At 46.0% G+C, this 17,537-nt stretch overlaps 9 protein-coding genes across 9 annotated transcripts; 8 read left to right on the top strand and 1 right to left on the bottom strand.

Annotated features, from left to right (window-relative positions):
• Positions 1–719: 719 nt before the first annotated feature.
• I302_101376 (uncharacterized protein) lies at positions 720–1,676 on the top strand (the record flags this gene model as incomplete). Its single annotated transcript, XM_019186763.1, has 3 exons — positions 720–950; positions 1,025–1,546; positions 1,653–1,676. 3 exons carry the CDS (start codon positions 720–722, stop codon positions 1,674–1,676), a joined length of 777 nt encoding a protein of 258 aa, XP_019049641.1.
• An 864-nt stretch (positions 1,677–2,540) lies between these two features.
• Positions 2,541–3,184, top strand: I302_101377 (uncharacterized protein; the record flags this gene model as incomplete). The annotated part of the gene is made up of 3 exons (XM_019186764.1): positions 2,541–2,614; positions 2,704–2,954; positions 3,018–3,184. 3 exons carry the CDS (start codon positions 2,541–2,543, stop codon positions 3,182–3,184), a joined length of 492 nt encoding a protein of 163 aa, XP_019049642.1.
• A 490-nt stretch (positions 3,185–3,674) lies between these two features.
• Positions 3,675–5,165, top strand: I302_101378 (uncharacterized protein; the record flags this gene model as incomplete). Its single annotated transcript, XM_019186765.1, has 3 exons — positions 3,675–3,742; positions 3,809–4,085; positions 4,143–5,165. 3 exons carry the CDS (start codon positions 3,675–3,677, stop codon positions 5,163–5,165), a joined length of 1,368 nt encoding a protein of 455 aa, XP_019049643.1.
• Positions 5,166–5,928: 763 nt separating this feature from the next.
• On the top strand, positions 5,929–7,223 carry I302_101379 (uncharacterized protein; the record flags this gene model as incomplete). Its single annotated transcript, XM_019186766.1, has 2 exons — positions 5,929–6,087; positions 6,153–7,223. 2 exons carry the CDS (start codon positions 5,929–5,931, stop codon positions 7,221–7,223), a joined length of 1,230 nt encoding a protein of 409 aa, XP_019049644.1.
• Positions 7,224–8,123: 900 nt separating this feature from the next.
• I302_101380 (uncharacterized protein) lies at positions 8,124–9,164 on the top strand (the record flags this gene model as incomplete). Its single annotated transcript, XM_019186767.1, has 1 exon — positions 8,124–9,164. One exon carries the CDS (start codon positions 8,124–8,126, stop codon positions 9,162–9,164), a length of 1,041 nt encoding a protein of 346 aa, XP_019049645.1.
• A 756-nt stretch (positions 9,165–9,920) lies between these two features.
• On the top strand, positions 9,921–10,862 carry I302_101381 (uncharacterized protein; the record flags this gene model as incomplete). The annotated part of the gene is made up of 1 exon (XM_019186768.1): positions 9,921–10,862. One exon carries the CDS (start codon positions 9,921–9,923, stop codon positions 10,860–10,862), a length of 942 nt encoding a protein of 313 aa, XP_019049646.1.
• A 368-nt stretch (positions 10,863–11,230) lies between these two features.
• I302_101382 (uncharacterized protein) lies at positions 11,231–12,652 on the top strand (the record flags this gene model as incomplete). The annotated part of the gene is made up of 2 exons (XM_019186769.1): positions 11,231–11,461; positions 11,582–12,652. 2 exons carry the CDS (start codon positions 11,231–11,233, stop codon positions 12,650–12,652), a joined length of 1,302 nt encoding a protein of 433 aa, XP_019049647.1.
• Positions 12,653–13,198: 546 nt separating this feature from the next.
• I302_101383 (cell differentiation protein rcd1) lies at positions 13,199–15,141 on the top strand (the record flags this gene model as incomplete). The annotated part of the gene is made up of 5 exons (XM_019186770.1): positions 13,199–13,934; positions 14,161–14,316; positions 14,381–14,487; positions 14,642–14,931; positions 15,003–15,141. 5 exons carry the CDS (start codon positions 13,199–13,201, stop codon positions 15,139–15,141), a joined length of 1,428 nt encoding a protein of 475 aa, XP_019049648.1.
• An 838-nt stretch (positions 15,142–15,979) lies between these two features.
• Positions 15,980–17,301, bottom strand: I302_101384 (uncharacterized protein; the record flags this gene model as incomplete). The annotated part of the gene is made up of 3 exons (XM_019186771.1): positions 15,980–16,253; positions 16,359–16,463; positions 16,790–17,301. The coding sequence occupies 3 exons, from the start codon at positions 17,299–17,301 to the stop codon at positions 15,980–15,982; spliced, it is 891 nt and encodes a 296-aa protein (XP_019049649.1).
• Between the last annotated feature and the right edge of the window lie 236 nt (positions 17,302–17,537).

A 17,537-nucleotide genomic window follows, 5' to 3' on the forward strand; every position in this document is an offset into this window, starting at 1 on the left:
ACTCTTAACGTAGCGATGTTGGACGGAAATTGATTCAAACTCCGGTGCATATTTGTAACTCCCAAATGTACATTAGATCATGCTTAGATCATGCATTGTTGACGTTCATGACTGTTCTTTCGCTCGTCGTAAAGCTAATGCCAAGCCTGGTTGAAGAGACGATCCGAATGGTGAAGGAGGAATTACATACTGGCAAACAGCCATTGAGGTAAGAATCAACGATCGTTCGTTAAAACACCTCGCCTTATCGCCTGTTGAAGAGGGGAAGCATCAAGTCATCCACACTTGGGATGCGCCTCATGATGCTCAATTTCATTTCATTTTAAGTTCATATTGCATTTCCACGACAATCCGCCACATCAAATTACACTGGCTGTTTAGAAGGAGAGGTTCATGCGTATCAGACTCACTTATAATGTACTGAAATACCGTCACCTCCTGTTCTTCTTTCTCTTTCTCTCCTTGTCCTTCTCTCAACCTCGTAAAATTCAAGTGAATACACCATTATATCAACGCTCGCGCCTGGTGCGACGGAACATTTCCGCTCAGTGAACAACACCTTATCGTACTCCCCTTACCACCACCAGCTCTCGTCAGCTCATCATACGCTCACCAGTTGTCATCACCCTCTTTCAAAGCATCCATCTTTCACTTGGATTCCTCAAAGCACGCCGACATACCTCCGAAGTGGATACAGAGCGCCCTCGCCTCATCATACAATGTCTATCACCGTGCCCTCCCTCTTACCGCCGAGCAATCTGGGGAGACTCCATGAAATGGTCTGGTCAATCCCCAATATCCGCTCAGAAATCATGCTATACCTTCCCAATAGGGATATCATCTCCCTCCTTACAACCAGCAAGATCCACTTTCACAGCGCTGTGGAGAAGCTATATGAAGTGTTCCCTTACAAGGAGTATGAGAACATACTTACGCGATGTAAAGACAAAGTGAGTACACCTCCTCTTGCTGTACATACTGCAGCAGTGTGATTAATGGTTGATTCACTGTGCCCCTTCCTTAGACTCGAAAGCAAGCATATTGGAACGCCGTACGCACCATCAAGCTGAACCGCACTTTGCCTCCTACTAAGTGGGTTCGATATTTCGGTCCTTTCCCCAATGCTACCTGTATTCAAGCACCCCCAATGTACGTATCTACAAACCCTGCAATGATCTTTCGTACCAATGAACAAGGTCATTATCGATTCGTCTTCCAACCTGAGGAAAGCTTCAAAGGCGAATGGCAACTCACTCAAGGTTCAGTCATCCCTGAACGCATTATCGGTACTCCCAGTGCTTGGGGATATCGCCAACCTCTGACTATTATGCTGTCCCACCCACCCTCGACCTTGAGCCCAAAGAACGAGTCGAACATCATGACCAATCTTTTGAAAATCAACGAATCCCCCGAATACTTTGTACGATCCCTCGAACTCCATGTCGAAGTCGACCGGCCAGCGATCTTCCAAGCCCTTCAACAACTACACTCAACAGATAAACTACGATTACAATGCTTGAAAGTATCCGATTTCAACGCAGAAACAGTGAATTTCATCCACATCTCGGCATCTACAGTAGAAGAGCTCTTAATCTGCTGCAATCGCAACACAAGTCGGACAGTCAGCTTACGACAAATATTAGATGCCTTAGACTGGCCTCGCTTTACAAAGCTGAGATCCCTTCATATCAGTTGTCATCAGGGGAAAGGCGAATTACAAGATGCCCCACTCTCTACTTTCTTGCATGGTTTAGCCTTGCCTGGTCAAGCCCTTCGATCTCTCACCATCGATCTGCACAACGTTCGTTGTTCGGAAGAAAGTACCATTTCCCAGGATGACACCATCAAAGTAGTAAAAGACGCTGCCACAACTCTCCTATCATTTTTCAAAAACGACTCTTCTACATATTGGTGCATCCGACCAATCTGTCCAACATACTGTCCACGTGATCACATCATGGGTGCGAAACTGAATCAGCTTTTCTCTAAAGAGCTTGAAAGGCATATAAGGGAGTGCGAAGCCAGGGAGAGGCGTTTTACAGAGTTGATATGAGGAGAAAGGGGAGAAGAAGAATGAGGTGGCAAATCCTCCATTGTCTGAAGGGACTGTAGACGTGTATATCATGCCGTAGCGTGAAACAAGAGGAGTCAACCTTTCTTCAGCACAGCTTGTCCATGGTGTGTGAAAATGCATATAACTTGGACGTAAGTCCGGTGATATCTCCTGTTGTATTTTCGGTCTGGGCCATCACTTCACTTGTCAGAATTCCAAAAGCCTAACGCCGTCTGGACTCTAGAGATCCTTAGAATTTAAAAACTCGACTTGGAAGTGTAAGCTACTGACCACTTTTGTCTCGATGGAAGTTGTGAAGACCAGCTGGAGCGCATCGAGTCGATCGCTCAGCATTCTCAAATCTGATGGGTATAAATGACAGCTGTACCGGTCATGAAAGAAGATAAGAGTCAACGTTACACCACAACTTTGAACGGTAAATAACTGAATCTTCTCCATCTTCAAGATCCAAGGCAGAGACAGAATCATGTCGAAAGTCGAATATACAGCCAACCCGTCAAAAGCTTGGCAGTATAATCGAGATTTGAGTGCTTCAGAAATGTGAGGCCTAACGTTGTTTTGAAATCACGATATCCCACTTCTACATTACTGTTCTCCCTTGTAGATCCTCTAGCTGACCACCAGTGCAGAAAAGGCTCAAAACTCCCTCTCTTTGGGTTTCATGATGATCCTGAGTGCCGCTCTTCAAGTGCGCGTATCCCGACCTCTTTCAATTGTGGCAATCCTTCCCATGGCGAGTATAGGACCGTCGCCTCCTTACATCGTGTGACTGAAGAGTGTCACTCAGGCGCGCGCATCCATGTACCTTCCATCTCCAAGAAGGATCTTCAAAACAACAGGGAATTGGCAGACAGTAATGGAAGTCTAGCGGGGGCGACTTGTAAGTCCAATGTCCGTTCTCTCATCAACCCCTCTGCATTTCCTACACTGAAATCGGTTTCAGTATTTGGGCGATTTAGAAGTAAGCTGAAAGCTAAAGAATCGCGAATCTTCGATTACGCTGTTGCCAAGGATAATAACACGCAGACATGTGATATGTCCAGATTCACCCTTTACCTTGACAATGATGGACAACCAGCAGAAGTGGTGGACGACTTTGACTTACAATAAGCTCCAAAGGAGTGTCATTGCATCACGCGTACCCTCAATCGAAACAATAGGTAGATCAACCCCTAATGCAGTATCGTGGCTTATCGTTTGGTTATTCTGTGGTTGAGGCTTACCAACGTAGACGCGGTGGCAGAAAGATCGGTTGGAGTCGATTTATCTCCCTTTAGTGCCAAAGGCTATAGTCAAAATGACATGTTGAGAACATATCTTACTTCTGCCAATCTGATCGTGTATTCGTGTATAAAGGGCAGTGGCGAACGGACTTAACTTCCTTGGGACGACTTTCCCAAGTAGTGTGCAATGTAAAGCACAGCTCGGTCCTCGAATTGAGTACTTCCGCACGGACTCACTGGCTCGCGCAGCCCTCAAGGCAGATCCAAAATGGGGTCCACCGTCTGACAAGCACTTTACCACTTTTATCTTCCTTCTTTCAGCCTTGAGTTATCTTTCAGTGTGATATCTATTGCCCCCTTTACAGATGATTGGAAACATGTCTTGCAGATTCCGAGATTATCTCTCCTCAGACGAAGAGGATCCGACCTCAACCACCTCCTCACCGTATGTGTAGTACCGTCAACCTGACAGATTGCTCGACCTGCATTGCTAATGAACAGCCTTGTACAGAAGATCAACCCCTTCCCTTGTTTGGATCAGTGATATCTCTTCCTCCTCTAATGCTACTCCACTCAGGCCGTACCATCCTATCAACAGTCGTGATGTTGAAATGGTCTGGTCGATACCTCATCTACAAGATACAATTCTCTCTCATCTCAAAAAGGAAGATCAATTCAACCTAATCCGAGTCAATCGATCCTTCTTCACTTCTATTATCCGTCTAAGTGGTATATACCGGACGATACCTCATCAAATCTATGCCGGACTCCTTGCAGCTTGCCCCAAGGTAACTTTCCTCATTTTTCACGGAGGGGAAGTAGGCTGATACTTTGGTTGACTGCAGGAGCGAAGAGATATCGACTTCGACGCCGTCAGGACGGTCGACCTTTACTCCCATGGAAGACCCCCTCAGCCTGCTCGATGGGAAGCGATCCTGATGGATTTGCCAAACGTCGAGAATATATCTCGGGGCGATACGGCCCTTTATCGATCTTCGAAGCCCGGCAAATTCCGGTATGAGTACGAGTATAGGGATATCATCATACTTGGAGAACCTCATTCACGTCTGTACTACCCCAGTTTCGTACCTAAGGAATGGATTCTAGGGCCCATCCTTCATATCACTATCAGTGATACAACAGCCATCACCGACATTGAGGAGCAAGCTAGAGTCTTCAAAGACTCTTTATCTACGAGGGTCAAGGCGTTGGAAGGTAGATTGGACACACTCAAGATTGATTTACCCCTTCCGACTCAAATCATTCGCGAAACATTACAGGAACTGCAACAATACGGGTATGAAGCTCTCAAAATCTTCTCAATGGTTCAAAAAGATACTGAAGTACTCGAGTATCTCCAAGACATCCCAGAGAGTGTTCTTTACCTGACCATCAGTTCAAGAAGATCCGCAACGACATTCATATCACTCATGGATTTCATGAAGCCTGAAGTTCTTGTGGCACTGCAACACATAAATGAGCTGCGTATCAACCTCATTCTACCCAATTATGATGACCTGCCGACCGTCCAGTTCCCTAACGCTATATTTCCTCAAGATGTGGAACCCGTCCATTTCCTCAGAACCAGTAAAACAAAGCTACAATTGGTCTTTCCTGTGGTCTATCCCTTGGATGACCCTCGTCAACTTCCTGTCTACCTCAACTTTATTCGCCGCCTGGCTAGATACATCTTTCCCTTACTCGACGAGTGGGATGTACATGCTTTCGATAATGTTCGCCCCTCCATCAATATACCTCACGATGGGGCTATAGGCTGGACTTTCACCAAGAACATAGTCTATCAATCAACAACGCGTTTGGAAGAGAGCTCAAGAGGCTGTCTCAACATAAAATCTACGGAGGTATGATTGCATGACCGTTGACGGTATAGCTTGGGAAGAGGGATCAGGTGACTGGGGTCCTAGCTTGGACGGTTGGTGTACGGTTGTTAGCCTTTGACCTATGCATTTGTGATGTGTGGATTGAGACGTTCGTCCACGAAGATTCAATGTCGCGATACAGGACTGACATCACCTGCATCCCGTAGGTCAGGTAAAGAATGAAAAGTGCTGTATCTACAAGGAGTAAGGACATGCGGTAGGAGCTTTGCGCCATAACGCCCTATAACCATATGTTGCTGATCGATGTTGCGCCCCAGACTATACCACTTCCTTGGTGAGACAGATGACGTTTTTTGGCACTGATCAAAGTCATGATTCGGGCGCAAACAGCTTTCTGATGATCATGACGAGGTGAATGATGACATTGATGGTAGTCAAGCACTTGCACAACGACGTCATCGGAGCGGTTCAGCGCTGCACCTCAGCACAGAGACTATATATATTCAGTACAAACGCAACAGAGGGAGATACCCCTTCTTCAGTTAGTTCAACAATTAAGTCACTATCACAACTTCTTCTGTCAAAATCTAAATAGCACATATCGTATTAGAAGGATAACCGTTGAATAGTTGTCTGTCATTGCAATGACAAAGTAAGTGCACCCTGCCGCTTGAATAGAGGATGCACAGAACAAGGTTGAGAAAGTTTGAAGCTGACTTTATCAATTGATCACCATAGCATTCCGGCAGTACATCTTTTTTGGTCAACTCCCGAACTTGTCAGATCAGTAATGGAGACATCAAGTATGAAAGACGAGCAGATCGATCTCGATAGCGTCGGTCAGATTGCTACGGTGAACAAGACTTCTTTTATTGAAGCGGTCAATATGAGTTACAATCGTATTGAAATCGGAAGGATGGAATCTGTTTTAGGGAAGGTAGATGACGAGGTATGTATAGTCAAGCCTGCTTGGACAAGTGAAAGTGATCAAAAGCTGACGGGTGCTTGTGATAGGATCGACAGATGTTCTATCGTAACTGCGTTCGGGTTCTGCTAGACCGATCTGGTTCCAAACACGATGAAACCCTTCTCGATGCTCAGTTGAAAAAGTTCGACCGATTCCCTAACCTTTTTACTGTCAAGCCGGACGTCTACACATTAACCCGAATCACCAATCCAGGTGGTACCGACAACTTTATCTATTCTCCAGAATGTGCGATGGATCTCACATACTGCTCTGCGATCGACCACAGCGCAAGATCCAGCGTTCCTAGCTCTGTTATAGTCACTCCAAAAGTCAACTTCTGGTTGATCGGACCATCCCATAGGTCTTTAGATTTTGAAATGCCCTCAGTGCTTCAAGATACCATTTTGCGAGCTCTAAGGAAGGTGAATGGATCGATTGGACAAATGGCTATCAACAGCCTCAGGCAATCAAACCGAGAGCTGTTGGATATACTCCACTTCCTGGGTTCTCAAAACGTCGCTCCCCCGACCAGAATTCAGCTCGAAAAGTACGATGAAGGGCTTCCCGATTTACTTCACTATTGTTCTGCGGACCTCGAAGAGTTGAGGATTTTCGTCCCTCCAAAATCGAAAGATACGTTGTCACTTATCGACGTTCTGGGGAAGATACCTTGGGAGAGTTTCAAGAAGCTTCAATACGTTTACCTACCAGCTCATTTGACCTTATACAATCTGGGCTCAAGACGATCTAAAAGAGACCTCGATTTCCTTAGAAAGCTACCACCTCTTCGCTTGAGATGCCAACCCCAGTTGAGCATTCGTCTCAATAGCACTTTCGGCTCTGTCAAAAGAGGTCAACTCGAGCACGAACGAGAGGTCTTAAAGGAATTCGCCCGAATCATTGGAAATTCAATCTGTCTGTGGACCTCCTATAACAGCAAGCCGTATTACATCCAATGGGATACCTTCGCGGTGGCACACAAATCAAAAACATACTTCCGAGATTGTGATGTGAAGGAGTTCGTCAACGCCACTTTTCGTAGAGCCTGTTTGGTCGCTAGAGGTTTATCTCCGGACAGTCCCTTACTTGGTGAAAGCTTGGATGATATTTTCGGGTAACCCCCTAGGTGGAAATTGTTTATCTCGTACATGGGTAGTGGATCAAGTAAGATCAGTAGACTGTTGTATATACTGTATGAGTACAAAGATGAATTACAATGGTATCATACGTACCTTCTACAGTTTGATTGTTACGAAAATTTCAGGTGAAGTCTAGATATAGCTCTCGACCAGGTTCAGCCGAATCGGAAGTAATGATCGCAAAATTCACGTGATCCTGAACTCACCCACATGCATGTAGCTTCCTGTCGCGACTCTTGAGATTGTGAATGAGGTCACAGCTCGCAGAGTGCGCGTACTGCTCGCCTTCATACCTATGCATACCTTTCACTCAAAACGTCCTGTACTTCCACACCTTGTCCTGGAATTTTAGACGAATAACGCTCAACGCTAGGCCAAATATCGAGAATAAACGAACATTCATCGCGTCCCATACTCAGTGATCCGATGCTCAACGTCTAGCTCATCTTCCAGACACATTGTAAAGGATAGACTCAACAGTGTATGTATGTTCACGCTGCTTACCTGTGTGTTGCAATAGCATAATATCGCTTACTTGCACTTGTACGTCCGGAAGATCTCCGTTCCGCAAAGTCTGGGCTACGCCCGGACTCCAAAGCATCATTTTTGGATACATGGATAAGGAAAGTTAAAACAACACCAGTCTGGTGAATCGAGACTTCTGCCGATGGACCATCCAGAATAGATATAAATGCGTGATACAATGCAATCTCGAGAAGTTTCTGGCAAAGGTCCACAGTGAGGCGAGTAATTTTACCGCATTCCTCTGGCAAATCTCAGCTAAACTGTATTGTTAAATAGGACTGGAGAAAGTTATACCGCGATACCGTTCGGAATATCCGATACACGGACTGGAAGGATCTACAGGGGCCCAATATAATGCAGTTCAAATTGATAATTGAGCCATGGATGGATGTGTTCGCTCAGTGGCCGGATATAACCACTGTGCATTTCCTGTCAGAGGAGATCACAAGGAAGGTATCGCTAGATGGGGAAGAGCACTTCACCTACGAGTGGAGCAGTAGAGAGAGACTTCTATGGAGCTGGGAGGATACCGCTATGTCCCCCTTTAAGGGATTACCGAAGAACCTCGTATTAAAACCAAAGTTGGACCTGAGATCGGACGATCGGCCTCGCGAATTGCGCGAATCAACTTTCCATCCAGTCGACTTCGAGGAAGCATTCCTTGCTAGACTCAATCGATTACGAGAAGACCACGGAACCTTTCATCGACTCGAAATTGGGCGTTTTCTCTCAAATCGCGACTTGCTTCAGGCTCTTCAGCGCGCCGTCACCCAGGGACATGCCTTACCCCTTCAGCTCCAAAACACGAATAACGATGAAGGGTTGACGGACCTGATGAATTATTGTGCACCCTATTTAGAAGAGCTACATCTCTTTTATGATCATCGCGAGGTGACGGTAAACCTCTTCACTTTTATGGACGTACTCTGCAAGATACCCTGGCATCTATTCACCAAGATAGATTCAGTGACGGTACGATGTCGCCGGACTTTCTACAAGCATAACAGCTCAAAGGCCAACCAAGAACTAAGTTCACTGCAGGCTATCCCGAAGATCCAATTAGACCCCTCGAAGCCACTTCCATTCCTTCACCTCTACGTAGTCAACTCCACCTCAGCCCTCACCAAATCGCATATACTGCACGAACGGGAAGTCTTGAAGATTCTGGCTGAGAAACTTGGTTCTTCCGTGTTTTACTGGAAGCCCGTCTCTGCGTGGGATGATAAGATATTCACATTCGAGCATAAGGCGAATAAGAATACAGTGAAGAAGCAGGAGGCGATACAGGAATTCGTGAATAATACTTTCCGACATGCCTGTCGACTTGTCAATGGTCGAGCTTCTTGTGGTAACGTCAAACAGGAGGACCTAGACAAGCTGAAAGAATGTTGGTAGAAGACATGCGAAAGTGCAGAATGGTCAAAGCTTAGTAGGACCCCAGATGCATTGGGTTGGAAGTGGGAAAACAAACCCTTCATGGCAGCGAAGATTCGGTGACGAGTTTGATGGTAGGTAGGGAAATTTGCTGAGTACGGGCCCGTGCGTCTGTGTAGGACGACGCGTCACCCTATGGTATGTGGAGAATGCTTTTCATTTCCTTCCTTCCTTCCATTCTTTCTTCACGCATCGACATATTTCGTACTGTTCTGTATGTCTTATCCCTCCACTATTTTCGATACCTCATACTTCCTTCGAGTGGAAGTCATCCTACAAACAGAGCATCAGAAATCTTCTCAAACCCCCTGTCCCAAGACGCCACCTTTTACTCCTAGAGGACCTAGCTCCATCGGCCAAGATGTCAAGGTGAGCTACTTTATCCTTCGTAAGGTCGATGGAATTTGATGTTGTGCGATGTCCCTCAGCTCGCCTGCCATTAGCTCCTCGGCGTGTCATACAGTATGGAATACTCCTCAACTCCGAGACGAAATCCTGCGATATGTGGACAAACGGTGTCTAAAACGATTGACCCGTGTCAATTCTTCCTTCTTCGAGTGGTCCATCAATCATCTGTACGCTGAGGTCAATCATCACATATTTCAAGAAGAATTGACATTTGTGACACACAAGGTGAGTTTGATTAACACCGCTCTTCATGCATGTTATCCGAAGCGGCTGATCTTCTTCAATGTATCTCGGTAGAACCGAAAGAAGATGTACCTTCGAGCTGTTAGACTTTTAGATTACGACGACGAATTTTACCGCACGATCGGTCTGGACAATCTCATTCTTGACCCCTTTGAGCACTTCAAGCTGTATCCGAATCTCATAAAAGTGTACAATATCGATTCATCGCTCACAAGAGAAATCTCGTTTTCTGGCGAGATGGAACTCATTTACTGGCCGCGTCATGAGGAGTCTCTATTCCGCGGGCCAGAATTCAACGATGATTCAGATTGGGAAGAAGACTACCTTACCTACAGACCTATTATCTCCTTTTCACTATATGACAGTGCGCTCGAAGAGTTCAAGGAGGAAGAAAGATCAACAGAGTTTACCGAAATCTTGGTCGACAGGTTAGATGAGTTAAATGAGTTAGATGGAATTTTTGAAGAGTTTTCTCACAAAGGGAAACATCTTTCCAACCTATCGCTCCTTCAAGCGTTTGAAGCTATCGTCTTACGCGGGCATCCTCCACCTGTGAACTTGGCCTTATCGCATTGGGATCCCGATCTTTCTGATCTACTCAAATTTTGCGGAAGCTCCCTAAAGGGTCTGAATATTACTGGACCTAAGCCTTTTACTCCAGCAGAGATCTGCGAGCAGATCCCTTGGGCTCATTTGCCCAAGATCAAATGGATCACTGTTAGTTATAAACCCAACATCTACGATTTTGGATCTCAACAATCAAACGAGGAGTTACTTGCCTTAGACAGAGCATCATCCAACTTTCCCTCAAATCCCCGCGATAATCGGATCCGTTTATATTTCGACGTGGTGTACAATGACGACGCTAGACATCACACCGACTCACAGATCGAACACCACTATGCGATGCGGGACTGTCTTGTATCGAAAATGAAGCATTTTGTAGAAATACAAGATGATGACCTGGACCACCCATGGTGTGATATCCCTTCTCCTTTTTTCCCATGAAAGTCGAAGGCATGAACATCCATATTTAGCTATGACATTAGTGGAGTACGATATACTGTAGCCTATAGCCAAGCATTGGGATCAAGCGATCCTCTGAATATGCATGTTTGAGAAATCTATCGTCCGTCTCCCTATCTTCGCTCTCACAGCTATGTGGTGCACTGCCACTGCTCCGTAAAATCCCCTGAAACATGACAACCATTCGTCCCGCGTTTCACATTTCATCGCCATTTCCGTCCGTCGACCTACGAAAGAGACCTTGACACCTGCTCGACATGTGAAGATACAAGACTCACAACGTCCTATACATACAATGTAAATGTACCCATGAAGTGATGCGGCAAAGAGGTCCTACATAAAGCAACAGCATGTCACTCGATACATCGCGCATCACCCCTTCCCCTCCCAAAGCGGACCTCGTGACACAAGTATTCTCCAACCCATATCTGCGTTCTCGTATTTTCCACGATATCCATCAGAAATTACTCGCTCCTATACTTAGAGTCTCCAAGCTGTTCTTAGAAGGGGGTGTGGAGACGTTATATAGGAATTTTGATTATCAGAATTATCACAAGTTGATAAAGCGATGTGAGGATAAAGTGAGTTACGATTTGTCTGTCTACAATTCCCTTCAACAATCGACCTGCTGTACCCATCACATCCATACTCAGGGATCATCGGACTGCCTCAAGTGCACTGAAGAGCTGACATCCATATAGGAAAGGTTAAACCTCTACCTCGGCTCCGTACGCACCGTCGACCTATCGAGGTTGACACGTACCATCCAAATCGCCAAATGGGCTTCCCTCCTATCTTCCTTCCCCAACGCATCACTCATCAAACGGTATAACGATACCCTCACTCGACACTATCCATCTGACAACGCAAACTCAGAACCTCAATATACATACTTTTATCCATATGCTGAACAGCTGACCAAAACACCTCACGATATACCCGAGAATCGACCTGGGATACCTAAGTCTTGGAAACAAGTCAAGAGAGTGTCACTCAATGCTTACTCTAAAGATTTTGAGGGTGATGAAGAGACTAGAGCGGCGGAGTGGAAGAGGGTGTTCTTGGCTAGGATGAAAGAGCTTGACAGTCCCCTGGAAGGAATATCGATCGATTTCCCTGTGCCCAACCGAGTAATATTGGAAGCGCTCAGAGAAGTGGAAGAAAGGGGACTGGGTACGCCTAAAATGATATTGTTGAAGTCGAGTGATCAAGATCTTTTTGAGATGTTAGACCTGGTTTCGCCGACTTTAACGAACCTGAATATATGGATTAACATAACCTACGACAATAGTGGGATATCCCTACAAGATTTCCTCACCAAGATACCATGGAATAAACTTAGGTGTCTGAGTATCATCAAGCTCAGCGTAAGAAGATTCCCCACAGCTGCAGAGGGAAATCATGAATCTCGAACAGAGGAGGATCCCAGCCTATCATTCCATCCCAAAGAATTTGGTACTCCATTCGGAACAGACGAGATCCACCTATTCAGCGAATTCAACTTGCAAATCGTCTACCCACCTTATCTGACGGAAGATCCGTTCGAACATCAGATACAATTAGATCTGGCTCATCTTCCATCTTTGGCTGAATCGATGGTACCCCTGTTAGGAATGTTTGCCTCACCCAGTTTGACGATAAGATATGGGTCGAAGGAGCAGAGCGATGTTATCAAATCAAATATGTATTCGAGGAAGATGAATGATGGTTTGTGGAAGGAGATGAGCGTTATTAGGAAGGCGTTTTGGGAGAAGAAGAAAGAGATGAGCTGACGAGTGGAGGGATCGGTACATTGAGAGGGGTCAAGTTGAGTGGAGTAAAGGGGGAATGAGATGAAGGATCTGGGAAAAACGTAAAAAGTGAATTGTTCATGACCTATCACGACCCCTCATGGATCAAGATGAAGTGGCCAGATGCTTGTATGTCTTACTATGTATACATACTATACATATGCATATACGTTGATGATGAGGTTGATGAGATGTAATAATCACAGTACTGAATGCTACTACTTGAGCATGTGCCACATTGCGGTAAACGCCGCTTCTAACATAGACAGGATTACAGCTCCGCGTGTATGAGTAAGAGTGTGAACATGAACAATCATCATCAACGTTCATCACAATACTCTTTGTATCAACATTATATATCCATAGCATCCGATAGATAGCATCGCATAGAAATAGCATAACTACCTCTGTCAGCACACAAGAGGGGAGGAGAGACCGGAACAAGAGAACAACCTCTCACACCAGCATCCCCAAACTTCCTAACATCAAGAACATCACTTCATCTCTTACCTTATACCCCGTTCCAACATGTACGCCCCTCACGCTCCACCGCACTTCCAAACCCACCTCCAACACCGACCCCCCACTGCTCCTCCCACTCCCGACTCAGACGCACCATCATGGTCCACCTCCATCCCCCCTCCTCCCCCAGGGGTAAACGTCCTATCAGGCGGCGGGTCAACGTCCGGTCCAGGATTCATGAACAGCCAGAACCTGTTGCCTCTCAATGGACCCAGTGGGGGATTCATGTTCAACGATTCTAGACGATCCCAACCCGGGGGAGGGTACGGATTCGCCAATGCCGGTGGGAATTCGCCGTTGGATGGTCCAGCAGGGAACAATAGAACAACCGGACATACACCCCAATTATCAATATCCGGTACCGGCAACACATCCACCACTCCCATCCCATTACCTGGATCTACCAACCCCAACGCATCGGGTGGTGGTCCATTATTACCTCAGAACCTCGCTCAACACCTCAACAATCCCCCCGCCCCTTCGCAAAATACCAATCAATTAACGCAGAATCAACAAAATCAGAATCAAAATGCTAATTCGGGGGCGGGGCAAGGAGTGGGAGGTGGGAAAGTACTGTTGATGCCTAATGGAGCGCCACCGCCCACTGGTAGCGATGAGGAGAAGATATATACTTTGATAACGGAGTTGTTGGAGCCTGAGACTAGGGAGGGAGCGTTGTTGGAATTGAGTAAGAAGAGAGAGTTGTATGAGGATTTGGCATTGGTCCTTTGGGGAGGATATGGTGAGTCGATCGTTCCTATCTCAGATACGAAATGTGAATCATGAGATTGGACAAAGCGAGGGACGGGATCAAGAAACAATGTAACTGGATGTTTCACAAGATCGGGGGTCGTTGTGTAGTAGGGGTATTAAAGAAGCAGTGACGAGTGAGATCCATGGGAGTACAGGCATAATCGAGGTTGACAACATCTGAACATGAGCTGATTTAAACGCTTTCCCATTGCTAGGTATAATGTCATCGCTCCTCTTGGAGATCGTAGCCGTCTACCCAGCATTATCACCTCCCTCCTTGACCGCCCACGCATCAAATAGAGTCTGTAATGCTCTAGCATTGTTACAATGTGTCGCAAGTCATTCCGACACCAGAGCGTTGTTCCTGAATGGTGAGCTGATTTCCTGATGATGGTATAAACAGCTATCAAGGTATTGACTTGTGTTCTTTTCCAGCTCATATCCCACTCTTCCTATATCCATTCTTGAACACCACAAGCAAGACTAGACCATTCGAGTATCTCAGGTTGACTTCCCTGGGTGTAATTGGTGCTTTGGTCAAGGTGAGTCGTGCTTCAGCTTTGCCTCTTCCCTCACCTCAACAAAATGCAATTCGACGGTCACTGTCGATTATGTTCAACATTCGACTCATTTCATTATATCATACTTTGACCATGTTTGCGATATGATCCGACTGACCTTTTGACCCGTTCATAGCAAAACGACAACTCGGACGTGATCAACTTCCTCCTCTCCACTGAGATCATCCCCCTCTGTCTGAGAATAATGGAAACAGGTTCCGAACTCAGCAAGACAGTTGCCATCTTCATCGTCCAGAAGATCTTGGCGGATGATTTGGGCTTACAGTATATCTGTCAGACGTACGAGAGGTTCTACGCGGTCGGAGCGGTGCTTTCGAATATGGTTGATGCGCTCGTGGAGAGTCAGGCAGTGAGACTGTTGAAGCATGTTGTGAGGTGCTATTTGAGGATGAGCGATAATCCTCGGTGAGTTATTTTCTTTGAGGTTGAGTGTCTTTGGTAAAATAATTGCTGATACTGTATTTTCATGTTCATAGAGCAAGAGAAGCCCTCCGAGCGTGTCTACCTAAAGCCCTACAAGACAACACGTTCACACCGTTACTTAAGGGCGATATGGTCACGAAACGATGTTTGACCACGTTGTTGATGAACCTCAATGATCGATCAGAAGGGTAGATCAAACAATCACATGGGATCATGACCGCGAAACATGCTGCTGTTCTCATGGTCAAAACCAACATCCATCAATCAGACTAGAATCAAAAGGATATACCAGACGATCCTCATCAAATATACCTTGCATCATACCCTCTCTCCACAAAACAAACGCATCTTGATCTCAGCGATATATACCCATCATCAGACGAGCCACGCCCGAAGATCCGCATGGCCTCCCAACCTTTCGAACGAAACTTTTGTTGTGTATTAACATTCATTCATTCAGTCATTAATCTTTCTCTCTTTTTTCGACAATGACAAATTATGGGAAAATAGGTTTGGTCGAATGGATCAAAGCAATCCATTGGTCCCGCTTTCAGATATAGAAGGGTGACATCATGGCTCCGTTGATTCAAGTATAGCTTTCACCTTTGAGAATATTGCATATACCATCTTTTGATCTCCCTCGTCAAGTCATCAGGTTAATAAAAGTATCTATCACTACCATATATAAATATACATGTATTGTTTTCATCGCGTGCGGGTCTGCTTTACTTGGCATGTCTCACACGAGGGGTGTATCAATACATATTCACATCATTGTTGAGCGGTTCACTGGTCCTTGCAATTGCCCAGTGGGATACTCACGTGAAATACTGCTCGTAAAGGCAAGAAGAAAAGTGGTGCATAAATACCAATGTCGAATATCAGATATGTAAACGTCAAATCTATAGAATCATGCAACAAGCCAAGGACAAGACCGTGGTCCATGGTCTATAGTCCATTACTCATTCCTACATCCTGCCGGCGAGCTCTCCCTCCTTCTCTCCCATGATATTGTCCCCTCCAACACCACCTACTGCCCATTCCCGCCCGCATTGATATTCCTCCACTCCTCCCAACTAACTTTAATCCTCTCGCTAACACTCTCAAACGAATCCAATGCAGGCCGAACATCAAGGGAGAAAACGGGATTCCCATCCTCGTCAGGGGGGGCGGAATAATAATCTATCACGTATCGCGTTGAGATTTCTTCTTTTGGTCCGGCTTGAGCAGGTGCTGGAGCAGGGGATGATGGAAGGACAGGGCGGGTTACGATCCAGTCGTGTCGATCGAAGGGGGGTTCGGTACTACAGAAGGGTCGGGTTAGTATGCGATTTTGTGGTGTGGGTTGAAGTGGTATCACAGGGAACGACGGGGTATTGTGAGAGATCAGGGGATATACCGGAACTCACTTGAAGCTGTTGGGGAAGAATTTGCCTAACCACAAATGCATTCTTGCTTTGGGTGATAATTCGCCTGGTCTACCTGTGAATCTGGCCAACTGGGCGTCTTCGCCTCTGAGATCATAGTAAGAAGAAAATCAGCTCATGTTCAATGGTGAATAAGTATTCGGACGGAGGGACAGAGTGCAACAGAGACAGATATAGAGGATAGACCGGTTTGATAAGGTTCAGATGTTACGGGCGGGTAGTCGATGAGATTATGAGAACCGCGAAAGAGGACGAAAGGAAACTAGATAGCAGAGGACCATGGTCGATCCCAGCTCCCAGCGATATAGGAGATAAGAAAGAAGAATTGATGAGAGGGAACATGAGAAACTAAGCCCTTGTCAAGGACGATAGATGACAAATCTAAGATTAGTCTGATCCCGAGCCAAACTCACCCAGGCAACCGCTTCTCCCACTTCATGACCTCGGCCCAAGCCTGCTCATTAATGAAATTATGAATATCCACCATAACCTCCACCGAATCTTCCGGAGTCTCCCACCCCTTCCTCACAAGCGCATTGTAGAACTGCTGAGGCGATGGGTAATCCCACGTTGACCCCGTCCCGTACGCCTCCCCACCGGGGTTTTCACCTGATGGTCGTGGGATGGTACTTCTCGTTCTGTCCGTTGGGAGATCGAGCTGTTGTCCCGGTTGACGGCTCAGTGATAAATTGGCGGGGATGTTGTTGAGAGGATTCATAGAGGGGTTGAGATTGTTATGGTCTATTGGGCATTTAGCTGGACCTTGTGAGGCAGGAGGGGTGGATCGATGCATTGGGCATTCTGCTGGTGGGTTGCCGGTTGAGATAGCTGGATGATTGGTGGGGAGTGAGGGATCGATCAGGATTGGTTGGGTGGAGGAGGAAGAGGTAGAGGAAGAGGAGGTCGAACCGATATTCCACTTCATTTTGTGCTGCGTGCTTAGGAGAGATGCTTCTGTACGATACTCTGAGTTGCCTTGTGAGCTCTTTTGTTATTGGGATACTCGATGAGATGAGCTGGATATGAGATGGATATATGTATCTTTGTAATCTTTCTTGTCGATGTTTTCAACTTTTCAAAGCGGCAAACGGCATTGGTCCGATATATCAGGTTGAAATACATTACGTAAAGAAGCACGTGCACACCTATCTCGCACGCGTG

Source organism: Kwoniella bestiolae, chromosome 1, assembly GCF_000512585.2.
Source record: "Kwoniella bestiolae CBS 10118 chromosome 1, complete sequence".
NCBI classification, from domain to species: Eukaryota; Fungi; Basidiomycota; class Tremellomycetes; order Tremellales; family Cryptococcaceae; genus Kwoniella; species Kwoniella bestiolae.